At 40.3% G+C, this 20337-nt stretch overlaps 1 protein-coding gene across 4 annotated transcripts in view; it reads left to right on the top strand.

Annotated features, from left to right (window-relative positions):
• Positions 1 to 20282, top strand: part of wasf1 (WASP family member 1) — a 63397-nt gene extending 43115 nt beyond the window's left edge. For 2 of the 4 annotated variants that reach the window (XM_085431877.1, XM_085431878.1), the window contains 7 exons: positions 3646 to 3763; positions 8536 to 8619; positions 12074 to 12130; positions 12846 to 13009; positions 15037 to 15216; positions 17216 to 17784; positions 18570 to 20282. In XM_085431877.1, coding sequence (XP_085288003.1) covers positions 3646 to 3763; positions 8536 to 8619; positions 12074 to 12130; positions 12846 to 13009; positions 15037 to 15216; positions 17216 to 17784; positions 18570 to 18727 — 1330 coding nt within the window. In that variant the 3' untranslated portion in view covers positions 18728 to 20282. The remainder of the gene's footprint in view (positions 1 to 3645; positions 3764 to 8535; positions 8620 to 12073; positions 12131 to 12845; positions 13010 to 15036; positions 15217 to 17215; positions 17785 to 18569) is intronic. The other 2 variants (XM_085431879.1, XM_085431880.1) reach the window with 2 other exon arrangements.
• The last annotated feature ends 55 nt before the right edge of the window (positions 20283 to 20337 follow it).

Below are 20337 nucleotides of genomic sequence, written 5' to 3'. Positions count from 1 at the left end.
TGGGGTAGTGTGTGACACAACTTTGTGAACACGATAACTCAAGATTTTTAAATTAATACCATAGGTGCATTTCCTAAAAATCTCACACAAATATGAATATCAGTGATGTTGACCTCGAGTTTTCTGAAAATCTTATGAAAACATGTCACCTAAGATTTTCAAATTGATATCACAGGTGCATTTACTAGGAGTCTAAAGGGCGGGACTGGCAACCACCAGTATTTTTTATTTGTATTTTTTACAATTATAATACATGTTTAATTTAGCATTCTGGAAATGGTTTGCAAAAGAAGGGGTTGTTCCTACAATTAGATGTTTCCCGTTAATAGAAGTTTACCCTGTGTTTTCTGTCTCTGGAGAGCGGAAAACATTATTGCGCTCGTATTTTATTGATGGGCACCAGAAGAGGCTGATTGCACCCCACTGTGTCAGCAAAATGTACCCAAACGGTCCTCAATTACAGCTTTCATTCGGCCCATTCACTCGTATTACGGTTGTGCCTACCATTATAAAAGCTTTCATTAAACAAGACACTGATGCTGATGTGGCAGTTTTACTTAAATTTAGAATGGATAAACAGTTAAACATTATTTTGTGTGGTTTGTGTCTGGACAGTTTTTTTGGGTTGGCTTTAAAGTGTAACTCAAGAGGACACTGTTTTGTTTTGTTTTTTTTATTATTACTGGCAGGCTTGTCAGTCCTTGACACCAGGCATCTCTCCTGGCTCTTGTGGACAAGTAGGGGGCGAAGAGAGCAAGAAGAGCGAGGCATTTAAAGATGAATAATCCATAAAAAGTTCTGCTGGGCAGCACTTTCTCTCTTCTATTTTATGACCTTCTCACTTTGTTCCTTTTTTTTTTTTCATCCTCACTCTTCACTCACCTTTTCCCCTCCTTTTCTATCTAATGCTTTCCCCCTGACAGGGCCACTTGCAAAAAAGGTTAAAAGCCAAACATAATCTTTGTTGGTGGATGTGCTTATAGAGATGCGTGCACTGTAAGAGAGAGGTAGGCTGAGGTGTACAAACCTCGTCACTGCTGTGCTTTTAACCCATGGGCCTTGACGTGGCCTAGACCGGGGGAGAGCCGGGTACAGGTTTCTGCTTCGCTTAAGTGCTTTGCTGTCACGCTAGCAGAAAACGAATTCTCATTTATTCTCATTTATTATTTTAAGAGGTTAACAGCTAATGTTTGAAAAAATAATTTCAATTTTCCAGTAAGTGATAGGGTAGCTTTGGGCACATAGTCCAATAGTGTGTTCGATGTAACTGCCGTTATATAGAGAACAGTTTCTCTACTAGATGTTCCTTTGACCTAAAGACTGGCATCTACAGTCATTGGAGTCATCTGGAGCTGCTTTTATTTATTTATTTATCTTTTGTTCATCAGCACTGGCTTAATGATTAGGATTGTCATGGGTGGTGATTTCATTCTTCTGTTTAATTAATTAGAATCTGGCCATATTTTGGGATCTTTTGAATTTTCTTTGCTGTTAGATTTCTCCCTCCTCCTCTTGTCCTTCCTCCCCCACCCCCTTTTTTTCCTGTATTTATACTCTCTCTACTAAGAGGCTCCCTAGGATACTTCCTTATGCCGTTACTTCTCAGATCCACCCTGAAAAGAGCTTCTCTTTCTCATACACAACATAAACATGCACCTCAACTACACAAAAAAATAGCAGGCATAATAATTTACTTTAACTCTCAAAGAGGACCTGCAGTGCACACCGCAGAAGCTTTTCTTCCCTTTATTGTGTTGCATATCATTAAACTTTCCACTCTTGCCTTCTGAAGCCTCGCTTTTTCATGAACATGACATTGCCAAATAATTGACTCCCTAGGCGTGGGCAACAGCGGGTGAATGCAAGTGCTCACAGGTTCACCTTAGGACTACCGAACGGTCTGGACACACAGCCTCAGCCGACGCAGTTCCTGCTCCTGGTTTGGCCGAGGTTTAAAAGGTTAAAAATAAGAGTTCTCTTTTCAGCATTCACTCGGTATCTCATCATGGGGATACTCTCTCTTGAGTAGCCTTCAGAAGCTCATATTTCTTCTCTGGGTCTGTATCAATATCCGGACACATACTTTCACACGTGGAGGTTTTAACTCATCCGAATGAAGGACAAGCTAATTCTACAGCCAGGCATCTGTCATTTGTCTGTCTATCCTTATATAATTCACAAGGAACTTGGACACAGAGATTACCCAAATGGGACTTCATCCAAACTGTGCTCGAGGCCAGAGTCACATTTGCTGTCTTACGGGCAGTGACTTGTAAACTGAGCCAGATGAGCTGCTACGCAATTCTAATTCACCCTCACGTCACCTTTCGGCTTGGCTCTATATGTGGATACCTTACTCTATTAGTGTGATGATACAGGTTTGTGTTAGACACACATTTTCAAAAAATATAGCTATGCACATGAACAGGTGATAGGTGATAATACGTAAATACAGCTTTGCCTTTGCTAGCGAGGAGAGAATGAAGAACAACATGATAAACGAAACCATAGTAATAGTAGTAGTAGTATTTAGTCATTGAGTCATTGGTGACTACATGCCAGAAAGATTCCATGTTTACTAGCAATCTACAAAAAAGGGCAGATGACAATAATCATTTATTTTAAAAACATTCTGGACGGATGAGTTAAACACCAGTGAAAGATTTTTTTGAATTTATTTGGACAAAGACATCAGCAGAGCAAATTAGTCATACCCCATACTGATATCAAATGGCATTTCCAGGCGGCATGTTGGGGGCACCTGTGTATGATTACTTCCTTGTCAAGAGGAAATGATATTATGTGATAACTATCTGCATCTGTCAGATGTCCCTTTATGTTTCCCTCCTTATACTCGCAGCACTGATCTCGTCCAGTCACCACGAGCCACCGTGCCCTTCTGTAATGCTACTGAGGAATTCAGAAAGAGAATGAGAGTTGAATTGGGAATGAATGATAACACACACCATTAGTTATTATTCATGACAAGTGCTTGTTTTCACAGGGAACAGAGACAAAGACGAGCAGGGGCACAAGCAAATAAACATTACCCTCCTTTTTCATCCTCTGCTCTTGAGTTTCAGTGATGTTCAACTTCTGCAGCTCCCGCATTTTTGGAAACTCTTCATTAAAAAAAAAAAGCAAATAAATCAGAATAATGACTTTTTGTTGCAGTTTGTCTTGTGCCTCCTCTCACTCTTGCCAGCCTACACTGTGAAGCACTGAAACAATTATTCAGGAGATATAAAAATAAAACCTGCAAGTATTTTGATATTTGGGTCACAGTTTTCAGGAATGGATGGCAAAATATTTTTTGGTTTTTAGCTCCTTAAACATTAGAATATTCTGCTTTAATTGGTCTTGTGTTGTCTTAGTAAAATTACGGGGAGGAAAACATTAAAAGCTGTCACTGTGTTTAATAGATCAAATGTTTAATCCAGTTATTAGCGAGCAGATTCGCTGAAAATGAAAATAAGTTTTAGGAGCAGTAAATGCTTAAAGAAAAGAAAGTGATGTTTCTTTTTTTTTTTTTTAAATGAAAGGTTACATACCCCAACAGGGATTCAGAGGAAAATAAATGAGCTTTAATTTGAAATTTGCTAATCACGAATCTCAGATTCCTTGGTTTCTTTTGCTCGTCTACAGAGACGATGGAAAGGAGGGTCTAAAGTTCTACACCAATCCATCCTATTTCTTTGACCTGTGGAGAGAAAAGATGCTTCAGGACACAGAGGACAAGAGGAAGGAGAGGCGGAAACAGAAGGTAAGTCTAGAAGAATTAAAAAGCACAGGTTCGGCTGCGTTTTTGCTTTTTCACACAGCAGCTTACGAGTGCACTGCCGTAGACGGAGGCGTTTATGACAGGCAGCAGCACACGGAGGTTAGCGAGTAGAAGAGCGAAGAGGCTTCACAGATACAGATTGATCTGTCCTGCTTGAAAAAACTGGCAGGGTGATTCACTAATAGATTCAGAGGTCTGGCTTTATACCACACATCCAAATGAGTTAATTAGTCACCACTCATAGATTATAAACTCTTCCCTCTGTCAACCCTCTTAGTTATTGCTTGTGTGATCATTACATCTAATTAATGGGAGCATCTGGTCTTCAGTTGCCCCTGCGCTGTGCGTCACGTCTCTTCTTCTCGACAAATAAACAGTCACTCGTAGCCTCATGAGGAATATCTATAAGCATTTGCATTCTGAGGTTGTTTTTATTTTTCAATGTATTTACACAGACAAATTAAATTATGTGGCTTTGGCTCTTCCTCGCCAAGTGCTGAGTTATGACCCCCCCCCCCAACTCAAACCGAGGGGTTTCCCACCCTCAGCATCAGGAGCTCTAATCAGCACCAGCTTGCATTTTCCTGCGTGGGAAGCGGTGCATGCTCCCCATTTTGCCCCCTCGCAGTCAATCAAAGCTCATTACAATCATGTCACTGAGGAGTAAAGAGATTTTCTGTTGAGGGTTTATGTGAACACTGAGGATATAATTTGCTGGTTATGAGGTTTTTAATGATTGTGGGAATGACGCACAGAGGACAAGTTTTGCTGAGAATTAGTTGGAGGATTGAGAGAATAAGAGTAACTGTAGTGATATTTGTGGTTGTTTACTAGTCTGTGTGCACTTTTTTTTTTTTTTTTTTTTTTTTTTAAGCAGTAAATGAAACAGAAAGCTACAACATGCAACATTAGGTAAAGCTTATTTGCTCCAGAGGGTTAGGCTGATATGACCGCTTGCAGCCAGAGCTCATTCCAATGATTTCCTTCTAATTAAAGCTCCGGGTGGGCTCAGCTTGTAAAGCCATGTTCATTTCCCTCTCACCACAATGGCACTTAGACAGACCCCATGGAAAGGCCTTAAAGATATTCACAGGGAGAACCGGATATATGGAGGAATAGAGCTATTACACAAACATATATGGTGGTTTGTGTAATCATCATGGTGGATACATGGTCACATGGAGAAACAGGACAAAGATGGCTCAAAGAAGGTGCACGTGCATACATGCGCGCTGGAAGCATGCAGAATCACTCATTGAAAAGATTAAGGATAGAAAAAGCACTCGCATATACACACATAAATTCCGGGTTTAGATCTTTGATAACTTTACACTTCATCAATTTGCTGATTGAGTGGTTCTGCCACATCATCTTAATGGCCCTCTCAGTCATGGGGTTCAGTGTGTGTGTGTGTGTGCGTGCTTATGCATTTGTAGCTGTAATTATGTTTACCATTGATACTTCATCTTATAATTTCAGAAGAAAATTCAGAAGTTTGCAGACGCTTTGCTCCTCCAAATTGAATTATTTTTTTCTGACAACATTAACATTAGCTGGGAAGCTTCAAGTTCATTTTTTATCACGGAGCAGGTTTTGTTCAAGATAATAGATCAACATGTACAAAGTGACCATAATTTGGGGCTGTGTGGATAATAAGAGGGTCTGTGGAGCTACAGACTGTGTAAATTGTTTTGCTTTCTATCATAAGCATCAGTTATTAGATAGAAACTTTATTAAGTGCTTCCTTTTTTTTTTTTTTTTTTTTTTTCTTCCTTACTAGCTGCAAGCAACTGAAATATACAACAATTAAATAGCTTTTATCTATAGCTACCTAATCCTAAATCAAAAGGCACTAAACCTTAATAGGTCTCTCATTGGCCTTATAAAATATTTGTAAGTATTGTAAATATTTATTTTAACTTAATAGTTAAAATAATTTTCTTTACATCATTTAACACTGCAACTTAAGCCTAAAACTATTTTACACGCCAGAAGAATCCATCTAAATAACACATTTATTTAATGGATGCACAGTTTTAATTAAAGTCAGATATATTCTTAATGATGATGCCGAGATACTAAGACATTACGCTTATGCTTCTGGGCTCTGGCTGCAGCAGCTGTGTTGTTTATCTTGAATTATATTTTTAAATTCGTCTTATTTATTTAGTTTAGTTTTTTGTTTGATGGCTTTTCTTGTCACATATGTACTGCTCTAGACCTTAATGGTGATCTGGTGTGAACGCCATAGTTTTTAGTAAATGAAACTGGAGTAGCAGATGAAGTTGTACCGTGAAGAACAAAACTCTTAAACCTTAAACTTTTTTCTTTCTTTCTTTTTTTTTTCAAACTGAACCTGCAAAAGTTCTAATTACATTTTTCATTTGACATTAATTTTAAATAACATATTATAATAACATAAAAACAGTATATCTAGGCTGCAGTCACACTAGTGAAGGTGGTGGTTGGAGACTAGGACAGCCAAAATTACTGCCACCAACCTTTGTCACTGTGTGGATGCACAATCTTGAGTCAGATTGAGACTGATTGCAGTGAAGGCAGGTTGCTTCACACTAGCAACCTGCCTTCACTGCAATTAGTCTCAAATTTGAAAAGAATTAAATGCAGTCCCCAGGCAGGTTGCTTATTTTTGCTCTGAGAATTAATCCACACAAAAAGTCAATAAATAATCATTTAGAAATATAGTTTTCGTTGCCATCACACATATTTAAACATAGAAGCTTTCTGATGCATATACTGTATAGTGGGTATTTTGAATTATTGTACTTTTCAAACAGAGACTCAGCTTAGCTGATTCGGTCACGTCTGCATTCTTTCTTAAACTACAAAAAATGAAAAAAATTACATATATTATTTCAGCTCACGATGTTGAAGGCTGGGAGTGAATAACTCCTTGAACAAAGTAACAACAAGGACATCCATCATAGATCAGTGGCCAGAATAATGAAACCGATATCAATGTTAAACACGCGCCTTAAGCAATACCTCTTTTTCTTTTCTTTTTTTCAAATTACATTTCTGATATTTATTAAAGTAAATGGTCAGTTTCTTGAGCAACCTTGATGTCTCCTGTTTTTAAAATGTCAGTGCTAGAATGAACTCAATTTGTAAGGGTTGTTATTAAGAATAATCAAAGAAGGAATCAAGACAAAGTTAAATAAGTCTTAAGTTTACTTGAAAGGTCACATTCACGGCCGTGGAAAATGTGGTAAGCATATGAAAGCTGAAGGAATGATTAAAGTAAGAACGAGGAAAACTGCCTGAAAGCTAAAAACTGAGGGTTTGGATAGTTTTTTTTCCCACTTTATAAATGATGATTTCATTAATTAACTACATTTTGTATTAAATCTGTTATCTTTAACTAATATTATAAATTAGTTTCATGATCTCAAACATGTAAGTGTTTCCCAGCACTGTATTTAATCTTCTTCATCCCCAAACTATTTTCTTACATGGTCACATCACTAATCATTAGACTGAAGCCACATTTAACAAATTGTGGTATTCACAGGCCCAGCCAGCTAGAAGCCAGTGATAAATGACAAGCAGCATATGGCAGAGAGAGGGGGGGAAGAAACCTGCAGTTTCCTAATCTCATTAGCCTCTGTGTTAGCCTCAGTGGATTAGCAGTAGACTATGTGCTGAGCTAGTCAGAGGAAACGGAGGGTGAAAGTCTCAGCGAATGAGAAGAACATGAACAGAGAGAAAGACGTAAAATCGTGTGTTTCTCTTTGAGATCAGTGTTTGGGTCCACTAGGCATTGAGATCTCCAACATCTGAATCCCCTTTATGAAGAATCCCCTTTGCTCTTCCTCTGCTATTCCTGTCTCATTAAAGCACTCGTGGCTGGAGCAGATATCTATTGATGTTTTCCCCCCAATTTTAAATACTTCCCTATAAGCAGGAATACATTTTTTTCACATGGCTCCCAGTTCACCAGTGGGTGTTGGTTGTTTAATAGTGGGCAGTTCTAGCATTTGTTCCTGAGTGGGACTGGAATGGCTTTTTCTTTTCTTTTTTTTAAACACATGATATAGAAAAGTCACTTTCATGTCTCCACTGACAATGTCGTCCTTTACTTTTTTGCTCACCAACTGATAATGCAGCTGCAGATCTGTGACTGTTTTCAGGTTCTCATGAAGCTTAAGTCATCCCGAGTAAATGTAATGACTCTGAAACGACATTGCAGTCACTGTTGCATATATGCTAGAGAGCCTTAACTATCAAGATGTTTTGCTTTAGGAGACTGGTATGAGAAACTGTTTATTTCTAATCGAATTTCTGTGATACTATGGCACATGTAGAGGAGACATCTGCACCTACAACGCAAGGCATAATTCTGCCACCTGCCTCATAACAGTACACCTCCTTCTGTTGCTCTTATGGCTTGTTGCAGGCTAGTGGAGCTGTGTTAGTTTAATAGCTTGTTACTGCAATAGCAACAATGGCTAATAAGCAAAAAAGAGACAAGCAGACAGTGCAGTATTCTTATCCCAATTTACTAGCTATATTTATATGAACTCAGCTTGTCTACAGTCAATTTACAGCTTTTTGATTCCATTTTAGCTTAAATTTTGAGCTAAGTGCTAATACTATGTAAAGCATAAAGCAAGTAATGTTTTAACAGTAAAGTTCAGTCAAGATCCTGCTTCAGGATCTAGCTTCCACTGTCCTTGTTCTTCTCTACCATTGCTTTTACATTATTTTCTGAATCTTTATCTAACTCTGTGCAGCTGGAAATGCCTTATCTTGTGTGTCCCAAGAGCCTTATAAGAGTCCTCTCTGAAACCCCTCCTCCCTCCCTTACTCCCCCAGAGGTAAGAGCTTCTCCCTTGTCCTCTCTCCACCTCCACCAGAGCATCTGCTCTGCTTTGCAGTGGCCTGCAGCCCTCTCTATCCTCCCACTTCTCCACTCCCCCCTCTGGTTTGCTTTGGGCAAGTGAGCTGCCCACCTCAAGCCCATCACTAACAACCCTCTAACACTTACCTGCATCCCAGTTCTGTTTAAGAAAAAAAAAAAAAGGGGGGGGGGGGGGGGGCAAGAGCCCTTGATGTGCCTTTTACCAACAATCTACAAAAAAGGGCAGATGACAAAACTCAAGTTTTAAACATAGCCTGTGGTTACATGAGCTTTAAATACATACGGCTGTGGCTTTAACACACACAAAATATGCTGCTCAGTAAAACATCTTTTGTGTGTTTCTAGATAATATACTCTAATAATAATATACTCTAATATACTCTAATCTTCTAATAATACTTTATGTTTACGTCTTTAGTGCAGTCTAACGATGAGCAATGAACAATGACATAAAAAAAAAATGTGTACTGTTTGAGTTTAAATATGAATAATTTCAAGCCATACCTGTAGGCGTGTCAGTGCACACCTTTTGAAAATAAGGAATTTGGGATACAGCGCTGAGAACTCACTATACTAACTGCAAAACAACTCAGAGCAGTAACTTACCTGTGTGGTAGTTGGTAGTGCTTTTGACTTGCCTCCACATGTCTTTTGATTTGTGGTTTGGTCAAACTAACACTAAAGGACATATGAAAGCGGGACGTCTTCTGCTTGGATTGTTACAAAAGCACACTGAGAAAAGCACACGTCAGAGTGCATTGTACAGGAAGACATTTGCTTTTGCTGCAGTAAAGGCATCAGTAACGTTTCATATTTCGTGCTATTTTTGAGCCTTCTTCACCTTGCTAGGACTTTATTTCAGTATTGACATGAGGCTTCATTAAGGATTTGCATCCAAATGGTTTATTTTACAAAGATCAGCAGCAGCAGCTATGTGTGCATATTGTGAGAGGTTAGCGTTATTGTCAGCAGTGGTTGAATGCCTCTGTGGGCATTCCTGTGATGGGGGTTGGGGAGGGGGGGGGGGTTACATAGCCACGATTCTGCTGAGTCTGTCAGTTGAAACTATACGCACAAATGATCGCACAAATGATGCCTGTAGTGTGTATAACGGTCTGGACACAGGTGTGCACACAGGAATACAGTCTGTATATAAAATAAATCTATAACCACTGTGTTGCATATACACACTGTGCTTACACAGCGGCACTTCCTCTGCCAGTACCAGTCCATTCAGATGAAAGATGACGACCTAGCAGAGGCACACAGCCCATTGAAAATTAGCTACATATATAACAGCTGTGACTCACACATGCACGCTTACAAACACACGCTCACAGAAAAAAATGTCTCATTTTCTCTCTTGTACGAACACTATCTAAGCTATTTTCCCCTCCATTAAAACAAAAACTTATTTTCACATTGATTGCTGCACTACAGCATTAAAGCCATCACTCAGACACTCTGTTTGATGGACGGTTTGTGTCACACTATACGTTTGACTGCCACCTGTCCTTCCTGCCAACCCTTCTTCTTATGTCATTAAAGCAAAAAATTCACTCATTATAGTCTATAGACCCATAGATGGAATTTTATAGTACATTAGCTTATTTTTATTTCAAGTGTTATTTAATGTTATATTGCCACGAGGCTAAAACTGAAAACCTTTCAGGAAGCCGAGTTTAGGAAAAGTAAAACTCATAACTGATTCGATGATTGCAGCTGGAGGCCCAGCGCAGCTTAGACACGGTAAAAGGTCTTGACAATCTAATAAATAATAAAGTTTTAGTTAAGATATATTAATGTGTTTAAGCAGAGGAGGAGGCGGTTGTGTGTCTGACTGTGTGTGTTTAAGCGGAGATGCTTTTCTTCAGTCGATGCCTCATCAGGGATAATAGGCCACGATGATTCAGAACCGAATCGATGTGCGTTACAGTTGGAATTTATTCTCTCAGCGAACAAAATCAGCATCATTTAACCAAACCAGAGAAGATGCTGTCCACAACCTGTCACCTCAGCCAACATGCTTCATCTGAGCGCACACACACACACACACACACACACACACTCACTCACTCACTCACTCACTCACTCACTCACTCTTGTTTGGTACGTCTACAGCTAGATATAATATTGGTATTGTTTGATACCCTAACTGAATATCGGCTTGTGTTGTAAATAGTTTTATTTGAAACGGATTGTGTTTTTATAATCAGCACAAATACGTCTTGTTAAATTACTAACACACAAGCATGTCTGTGCTTTCTTTTTTTGTCTTAATGTCAAAAAAAGGCACAAAAAATGCATCATAAAAGCATCCCACTAACAGGTATTGTCTGTGTAGCCTTAGAAAAAAAAACAGTGTTCCTGTGCTGCAGTCCTCCCCCCTCTTCTTGTAAAACTCTTTAAATCACAGCCACATGATGCACTTGTACTGGCTGACATGATCCCTCGTTATCATGAACACAATTGCTCCCACATACTGTAAATATTCTCCAAAGTGCCAGCTGTGTATAGACCAGCAGCTGAAAAGAGTCCCTGAATCAATATGCTGTTCACTCTTAATTGCAAACTGAAGTTAATGGTGTATTGGTTAATATCTACGCTATACGCAGCTGTCGACTGTAAATATATTTGTGAAAATTTACATGCATGTCCTTAATAAAGCAAATAAGCTGAGCACCACAAGAAGATAGAAAGTAGAAACATAATATTTAAAGCCAAACTCACTTGTTTTATCCAGTTTTTGCAGAATAAATGTTTTATTTTATTAGTTCGTAAGTTTGCTTTTATTACAGTTGTCTATGTTTAGCGTTGAGAATAATTTTTCACATTGATTTATATTGTTAGCTGGTTTAAGTTGACTAAAGATTGTAAAGTGTTTTCATGCATATCTTTATATTTAGATTGACTGTGAAAAGTCCCCTTTATGTTTTTATTGCCCTTCTTTAATATAATCTGCTCTCTCATTGTTTTGGGTTGGCTAGCACGAGTGTGTGCATTTTCTGTTTTGCATGTCATTCTCCAGTGTGGGTTGTTGCTGTGCATCGCATGTAGAAACACACCTTTGTAGATTTGCTCCCCCCATTCCAGTGAGATCTCTCCTTTTCTGCCTTAGTCTGTCTGTTTGGGATGAAGCGGCGCTCTGTTATATTCACCGTGGGTGTGTGTGGGTCTTTGCGTGCCATTGTGACGTCCCCCGCGCTGTGCACGTTGTCATTTTTCTGTTTAACAGCACTTTTTTTCCCCCCTCTTTCCCTTTTGTCCTACTTCTCACCGCCCACTCTGTTTTTGTCCCCGTTGACTGTGTGCAGCAGCGCTGTGCTCAATCCTGTGCCGTGTTGATTATTTTGAACCCCGTCCCCTCACCCCTGGTGCTTCTCTTGTGGTTTTTGTTTTTGTTCTTGTAGTTGCAGGACCCCCGCATGTATGATCAGGTCTATAGGTACTTAGACCTTCCAGGGCAGGTATGTGAAAAAACAGCGATTATTTGATTTAAAAACAAAAAAAAGAACAAACTTCTACCTCAGCAGCTTGCTGCTGGTTTTTTTTCCCTCTGTTGCAAATCAGTCATGCTGAAATCTGGGAGTCAGGGATTGCTGTTTGACGATGGGCACGAGATTATCACAAAATATTACCCATCTTTCTTTATAGACTTTTAAGCTTTGGGGAAAAAAAAATATTTACCCACAATTTGATTCAGTCAGTCAATGAGCACTCCCTGCTCCCAAGCTTGTGTGATGCAGTATTTTCTGTGAAGCGCTACCCCTTTAAAAAAATGTGCTTTTAAGTTTAAGATGATTAGAAAGCACAGATATTGTTAAGACTGTTGTGGTAGGTTGATGTTTATTTGGCACCTTAAAGTAAATTACAAAGAGGGACAGTTTGGATCAGTTATTAAGTTTTGGATTTGGTTGTTTGAGTGTGTGAACGCTTCTTTCTACTTCTGCATTGATAAATCTTGACTGTAATTTTCAAGCTCTGTCGTTCAAATGTTTAACAATCCATCAGTTTTGGAAAATATATTTAATGGCTAATATTATTTTTTGTCTCCTGCTCTTCTCCTTCCACTCTCATCCTCATTGTCATCCCCAAAACACCTCATGTGGATTCATCCACCACTTCCCATTATTCCTTTTAACTATTCCATCCCCGTCACCATCTTCGCCTCCTCTTCTAAAGCTGAAGGCGATCGACCGTCCACACGAGCCGGAGAAGATACCGCGAGCACCTCACGATCGTAAGAAGGAGTGGCAGAAACTGGCACTGGGGGCAGAGCTCGCTCAGGACTTACCTGAAGACAAACACAGAGAGGCCAACGGATCGGCGGGTTATCACGACAACAGGTGAGTGAAGGTGGACGGCACTAGTTAGTCAGGTGTCACCTGGTGGAAATGACGTGCACATTACATCACGAGAGCTGAAAATCTGAAAAACTTGATAAAAACGGATTCATCTGCAGGATTAAATCTATCCTATGGACAAAAATAAATAGTGTCCTGTCCACAGAGAATCTGTTCACGCAATTTACACTTCTGTGGCACTGGGGAAATGCAGCCACAAAAGGGATGATTAAGGTCCTTCAAAGTTGTGATTGCTTTTATTGTGCCTCAGAGCTGCAGTGCCACTCGTGTTCAGTAATTTCCCTGCCAGTCAATGTGATTAATAAGAAAACATTTTATGCAAATTGGTAGTTTTGTTGGATTTGTCAGTAGCGTGGATAGCTGACACAAAATCTTTTCTGCGAGCACTGATGAGAATAGATTTCAAGCAAATGGACCGTAGATGTGGTTGTCGGCATTTGATTTACAATGTTGTGGATAACAGTGTCTTTTGATGGGCACTCACCTAGACTGCAACGGCATTGTCAACAGAATAATTGTAGCAGAAATTCATTCTTGTGAATAAAAAATATTCTAAACTGCTGAGAAATGGAAACAGGAAGTGTATACTTTTGTGGCCTGTGAGAATACGTTTGTTTTATGAAAAGTGCCTCTTTACTTATTATTACTTACTTGTTTTTATGTGTATATGTATATTGTGTGACCAGATCTCTGTAATGGCCAGAAGAAACCATAAACATGACCTTAAAGAACATAATGAGCGCAGGTCTTGTGCCACACGTCGTTTTTTAAAAGTATTTTGCTTAAAAGAAGCCAGTCATCCTCATACATTAAAAAAAAAAAAAAAAAGGTCTTGCGCAATAGTTCTTCAGGCTTAGTGTCCTTAAAACGAGGAAACTAAACAAGTGGAGGAGAAATGAAGACGTGGTAGGCCTACAAAACTATTCCCAGCAGATGAAGAGTTAAAAATTGTTCTAAGAAAGAAATCCTGCAAAGACTGGACTCAGGACCTGAGAGATGGATCTAAACCCTCAGCTGGTCAAGAAGCCGCTCACTGCTGAGGTATGCCAACTGAACAACAAGTTTCATGTGGTGACGATTCCACATTTTTCGATGATTTTCGAATCATCATCGGTGTGGAGATCAGGAGAGAGGCACAGCAGACATCTGTAAAACACAGTGGAGGCTCTGTCATGATTTAGGGCTGCGTTTCAGCCAGTGTTGTTGGAGATCTTGTCAAAATTGATGGAATTATGAACACAGAAATGTACCATCAGATTTTGATCCCCCATACAAGACCATCTAGATGGTCTCTGAGTGAAAACATTAATTTGTCATTTTTCTGCATGAAAATGATTCCAAACACGCTGCCAGTACAGTAAAAGCATACTGGTCCGTGACCTCAGCATTATTAAGGCAATGTGGGATCTTCTTGACAAAGAACAGAACAAAAGGCAGCTAACATCTGAAGAAGAGCTCTGAATGTCCTTCAAGAAGCCTGGAGAACTATTCCTGAAGATGACTTAAAGAAATGACAAGAAAGGTTCAGGCTGTAGTGGAGAATAAAGGTGCTCATACTAAATATTGGCTTTCAATATTTGTGTTGCTGGCTACGATTACTGGACTCTGTGAATTCCATGACCCAATTACTACATAATTTCTGATCATCAAAAAGTCTTAGTGCTGTGTTTAATCAAACACAAACTCCACAGTAAATATAATTAGTATATTAGTATTAGTATATCTTCTGTTTTTTGTGTGTGAGTTTGCTTTGTGTTTGTTTTTCTTGTTTGTTTTTGTTTAATCCTTTACAAATATTTTACACACACAAGGTAAAATGATTGGGAACATACCTCAGTTCTATATACAGCACCTCCACCTACCCAGAATATGTAAGGTTTTGTTTAAGTGACATGATTTAAGTTCTGACAGATGAGCTTTATGCGGGTAAGAATAGTAAGTGCAAAGAACACAAAACTGCACACACACACAAACACAGTGTGAATGAATGACTGGGTTTCTCTGCTCAGGACTCATTTGTACATGGAGCATTTGGACGGGCCCTTCTCACTGGCGGCGCTGCCCTACACTCAGATGAACGAACTGCTTAACCGTACAGGGGACAGAATGTATTCCCGACCTCACGACCCTCCACCGCCGCCACCTCCTATGCACCCACTGGGAGAGATAAAGCCACCTTCTGTGATCAGGTGAGTCATCAGCCTCAGTTTTCACTTTGTTGTTCTACCTACACCTAAAACATAAATGTGTGTTTCAAGCAGTTTAAAAAAGTGCTAAGGAATTATCTGTAACTACTGCGATTCCCTCCCCATCTCTTAGCCTTGTTTATCTCATTTTCTCATACACATCTGTCAGTATCATAGACCGACCTTCAATTACTGGTTCTGAAGAGGTTGATGAATGTGTGGTTTGAGAGTGTGTGGAACAAAGATGAAGTAAAATAAGAAAAAGGCTTGTTGAAGGGCAGGATCAGCTGTTTGTTAAGGCCACTGAACATATTACAGGTTGTTTTTCTGCTGCACATATTGGCCGCTTATGTAGCTGTTTTTGAAAGGATGAAGAGATCAGAGGGAATGATTAAGGTAACACTGGAGAAATCTTGCATTGATTTTTTTTTTTTTTTGCACTTGCCCTTGCATCTGCCTTCTCCTCTTGCTCTTTTATTTACTTTATTCTGACCTTTAATTCGTGCTGATTTTCCTTTTTTTTTGCCATTTTAAAAGTTCCCGTCACCATGTTCCATTGTATCTCATTTTCTCGCTTCACCTCCTCTGAAAACTTTCCTTTACTACAGCACATTAAGTAGCACTGCTGTCCTGAGAGGAAACACTCCACACTTTATTTTTTCCTCCGTCTTCTCTTCCTCCTGCTGTGCCTTTTTTTCCCCTTCTCCTTCACCACAGGAGGAGGATTGATTGTGGACACATTCCTCTGTGTCGCAGTGTTAGCGGTGTACCAACCCCCGCAGGTTTGGCATCAGTGAACGGCCACTGTTATTCACACTCTTGTCTTTAATGTGCAAGTTACAATAAGCCGGTTGCTCGGTGATCTTTAACCTCTAATTTATTGAACTGACAGTGAAGTGGAAATACTTTGGCCTCGTCACTCTATCCATGCTCCTGTGACAACTCTGCAGTTTCACAAAGCAGCTGTATTTATGGTTACTTCCACACTCCCAGCAGCTGCTTCTGACGCATTGCTGCACATTTTTAATTGAAAAGATAAGAACGAAACAAACTCGGCTCTTGACATGCACCTTTTGTGAACAGGCAGTTTCTGTCGTTACAATAGTCAGGCTTTCCGTTTTACTTGGCACACGTGCATTTGTCGGTGACAGATTTAAAAATTCAGACAGATGATAGAGATAATTTTGGAGTTATGGGGGGGTTTTATTATGCATGATGTGCTACAGATGGTCTGAGGCTAAAAAGGTGGATGTCATGGATATAAATAAGCAGCTATGTTCTTCTTTCGCAGTCTGAGTCAAATTAGTTTCATAGAAAGTTTAATTGGGAAAATGCAAAGCCTGGTGTTAGACTGTCCCTGCCAGGTGGAATGTGCTCTTCTGCTGATCACACTCAGCGCTGCAAAATGTGGAGCAAATATTAGTCAATTTTGAGGCTTGACTAAGCTGCTAGTTCAATGGTTTTTTGTTAAACTGTTCTCCTCGTACCAGATATCCTCTCTCCTCTCTTCCCCATTCTAATGCTCAGATTGAACTTCACCAGATCATCTTGATCTCGTCTGCATACACTCGTTCAATGCACTTTTAAATGATCAAGATTACTAAAGGAAAACTAGACAATTTGCAGACAGCTGGAACCATAATATTTTGGCATGTTTACATTTCATAACCTCTATCGCTATATACAGTTTTCATGTATTTTGTCAAACTATTAATTAAAAAAAAAAAAAACTAGTAACTGAAGTGCACATGTATATACAAGCTGTTTTGGTGGGTGTTGTGTTTTGAGAGAATTTATGGCATATAACAATCTTCCCAAGTGGAAAAAGTTGAAGTTACCTCAATTATCTCTCAAATTTTGCACATGAAGCACATGGTGACCAAAGTCCAGCCTCCTTTTTACCTGTTGGTGAGCGTTTTCTCAGGTACTCTGAAAGGCTTAAAGAGCCGCAGCAGTGCACCACCACTGCCTCCACCTCATTCGTGTTTCTTCTTCCCTCCAGCTCCAGCTCGGGCTTTTCCGACAGCAGACCCCAATCTCCAGCCCGGACAGCAGGCCACAACTCCAACACTCCTCCTCCTCCGCCTCCCCCTCTGCCCCCTCCTCCTCCACCCTTACCCTCCACAGGCTTGCGCGGCACTCCTCCTCCTATTCCTCCTCTACCAGTCCAACAGCATCCCCCAGCCATCCCGCCTCCCCCCGCTCCCCTCCAGATAGCCCCGGGTGTTCTCCATCCAGCCCCTCCACCCGTGGCACCTCCCCTCCACTCCTCATCTCCAGCTCGTTTCCAGCAGGTCCTGGACAAAGGTCCATCCTCGGGTTCTGGTATTCAGTCAGACAGCACCATCCTGCCTCCTCCACCGCCACCACCTCCCCTGCCCCTCCCAGGAGCGCGGAGCTCATCACCGTGCCTATCAGGGCCACCACCTGTGCCCGCCTTCCCTTCAGCAGGAGCCATGGCCTCCCCTCCCCCCCACGCCGTCCACGACATGGGGACCAAGAGGCACCATCCAGCCAATCTGCCACCCATCAGCGATGCACGCAGTGTCCTGTTGGAGGCTATCAGAAAAGGTGAAGTGTTTGTGAATGCATGTGCAAATAGTTCTTTAAAACCATGTTGTGACCACTTTTTCATAGTAGCAGCTTAACTGCCTCCAAATCTTGAAAAGATTGTGTAATGCCAGCTCTGCATGTGATGATAAGAGAATATATTCAGATATTTTTAAGCCTGTCTTGAAGCAAAACTTCCTCCAATCTTTGCTGCTTTTCTCGTCTTACATCATAGATAACTGTATTTTTGTAAATCTGTAAAAGAAGGCCGTGAAATAACTTTGAAGATGCCACTCTTTTGTTTACCGCCCTTTTCAGAATCAGAATCAGAATCAGAATACTTTATTGATCCCTGGGGGAAATTATTTGGACATTACTCTTCTAGGACCATAGGATTCATTTTTCACACTAAATGGTTAGAGAAAAGAACACCTAGCTTGGTCTCTATTAGATTAGCTTTGCATTCAGTTTCATCTACTGTATAAAACAAGCCTCTCATTCTTAGCTCTCCTACCCCTCCCTTTAAGCAAGCTTTCTTCTGATTGGCTGGCACTTGCAAACAGATTTAAATAGCAAGTGGGAGCAGGTGCTGCGCACATAGTGTCACGCAGTGTCTATAAGATCCAGCTTCATTCAGATTAATCAAATCGGAGACCAGTTTTTAATATTTCACATAAATACATTTTAATAAAGCAGGATAAATACACATCTATATCCAAGTTATTGTTGCTGTAGTCGTTATAATCCTAATCGGGAGTTTCAGGAGCGATGATATGTAATCATCTTTCTCCGTTTCCCTGCTGCAGGCATACAGCTGCGAAAAGTGGAGGAGCAGCGAGAACAAGAGGCTAAGCACGAGCGAGTGGGTAATGATGTGGCCACCATCCTGTCACGCCGCATCGCCGTGGAATACTCCGACTCCGAGGACGAGTCCGAGTTTGACGAAGGAGACTGGATGGAATGACGGCAGCGAGGGAGAGAACAGAAGGAATACCGGGAGGATGGAGGTGCCCCACCCTCCAGCAGTATCGCATCCCTGCACTCCACACCTCGACATCAAAGAACCGAAACACCGTTACGACCACCTTTCCTCTCTCTTTTTTTTTTTTTTTTTTTTTTGTTTATATCTTGTCATATGTCTGTCTCGTTGTGGTTTGTGTTCAGTGGAGGGACTCCACGTCGCCGTTGTCGGTCTTTCTAGTGTTCCAAGAGTCGTTTTTCTCTCTCTCTCTCTCTCTTTTTTCGAATTCATTCTTCTGCACCTACCACGCGACTTTGTTTCGGCTGGATTTCTTGTGATGAAATCCCTCATGTTTACTATCGGTATACACGAAGATAACTTTTTTGAAGAGCCACTTGTTTTCGTTTCTTATCTGTACCTTGATGTTGGGGAAAAACAAAAACAAAGAAGAAATTTGAAAAGAACAAATGAAGGCATGTTGCATCTATCTTTAGTTCTCCAATATGGTTTTGCTGAACATGGCATTGAGTGAATGCTGCTTTATTTTAATCATCTTTTATTTACCTAGTACAACTGAAACACTTGTTTTAACAGGCCAGTAGTATCAAACCCTGACCACAGGCTGGGTTGTCGTCACCCCCCCACACACTTTTTTTTGTTATCAGGAATGACTTTACCACTAAGGACAAGCAAAAGATTGTGTTGCTGTGTCATGTGATAAATATTGTATGGCTGAAATGATGGGGGAAACCATATGGCTGCTTTGGTCACATGTGTGCATATCCATCCACTTACATTTAACCTTTACCCCAGGGAAATGTATGCCTAGATACTGAGCTGTCTGGGTTCAGAGGAGCCATTTCTGCTATTGTTGACATCAGGCGCTGTCAAAGAGAAACACTAAGCCATTGTTTATATCGAGCTCCCTTCATTTTCTCACGCTTGTTGCCGCAGAAATGGACGGTGGAAGCAACTTGATTCTGTAGATAAACATCAGAATTCCTGCCTCTCTTATTATCCCTGATTTATTAAAAAATAAAATAAAATACAGCGTACAGAGAGAAACTTTTTCGAGTTTTGGGAATCTGACTGACACCAGATGCAAACCAGTCAACGTCACTGATGGCAGCTTTTCTCTCAGATGCCCTTTTACTGTTTAACTGCTCACTAACGGGAAGCCTTACCTCGTTTGGGACTACAGCTCTGCGTAGTACTGCCGTTTGAGGCGTAAGACAAGAAGCTTACATTCTGCCTTGTTTTGGCTCATTTGAAAGGAAATGTCTGCCATCCTTTTCCGTTCGTTCGTTTTGTTTTTTTCTTCTACTTGCCTTATTGTTCGTACAAAACGTATCGTTGAGTTGATGAATGTATTGTGCTGTTACTACTTACTTGCCTGCGCTTGTATGAATTCGCTGTTTCTATGTTTGGCTGGGGGGGAGGGAGTTGAAAGGAGGAAAAAAAAAGATTGGATCAATACTGTATACCATGTAACTTATGTAACTGTTTACTGTAACAGTTTGCTTGAATTAATAAAAATCTAATGTTATGTTTCAGGGTTTGTTGTTGTTGTTGTTGAGGTTGCTTGATCGGAGTCCTGTTCTCTGTAAAACAAT

Source organism: Copadichromis virginalis, linkage group LG15 (assembly GCF_057382275.1).
Source record: "Copadichromis virginalis isolate Kocher_CV1m ecotype Utaka linkage group LG15, C_Virginalis_male_GT1.1, whole genome shotgun sequence".
NCBI lineage: Eukaryota > Metazoa > Chordata > Actinopteri > Cichliformes > Cichlidae > Copadichromis > Copadichromis virginalis.
Note: the sequence above shows the minus strand (reverse complement) of the source record. Positions and strands in the feature narration are given on the sequence as shown.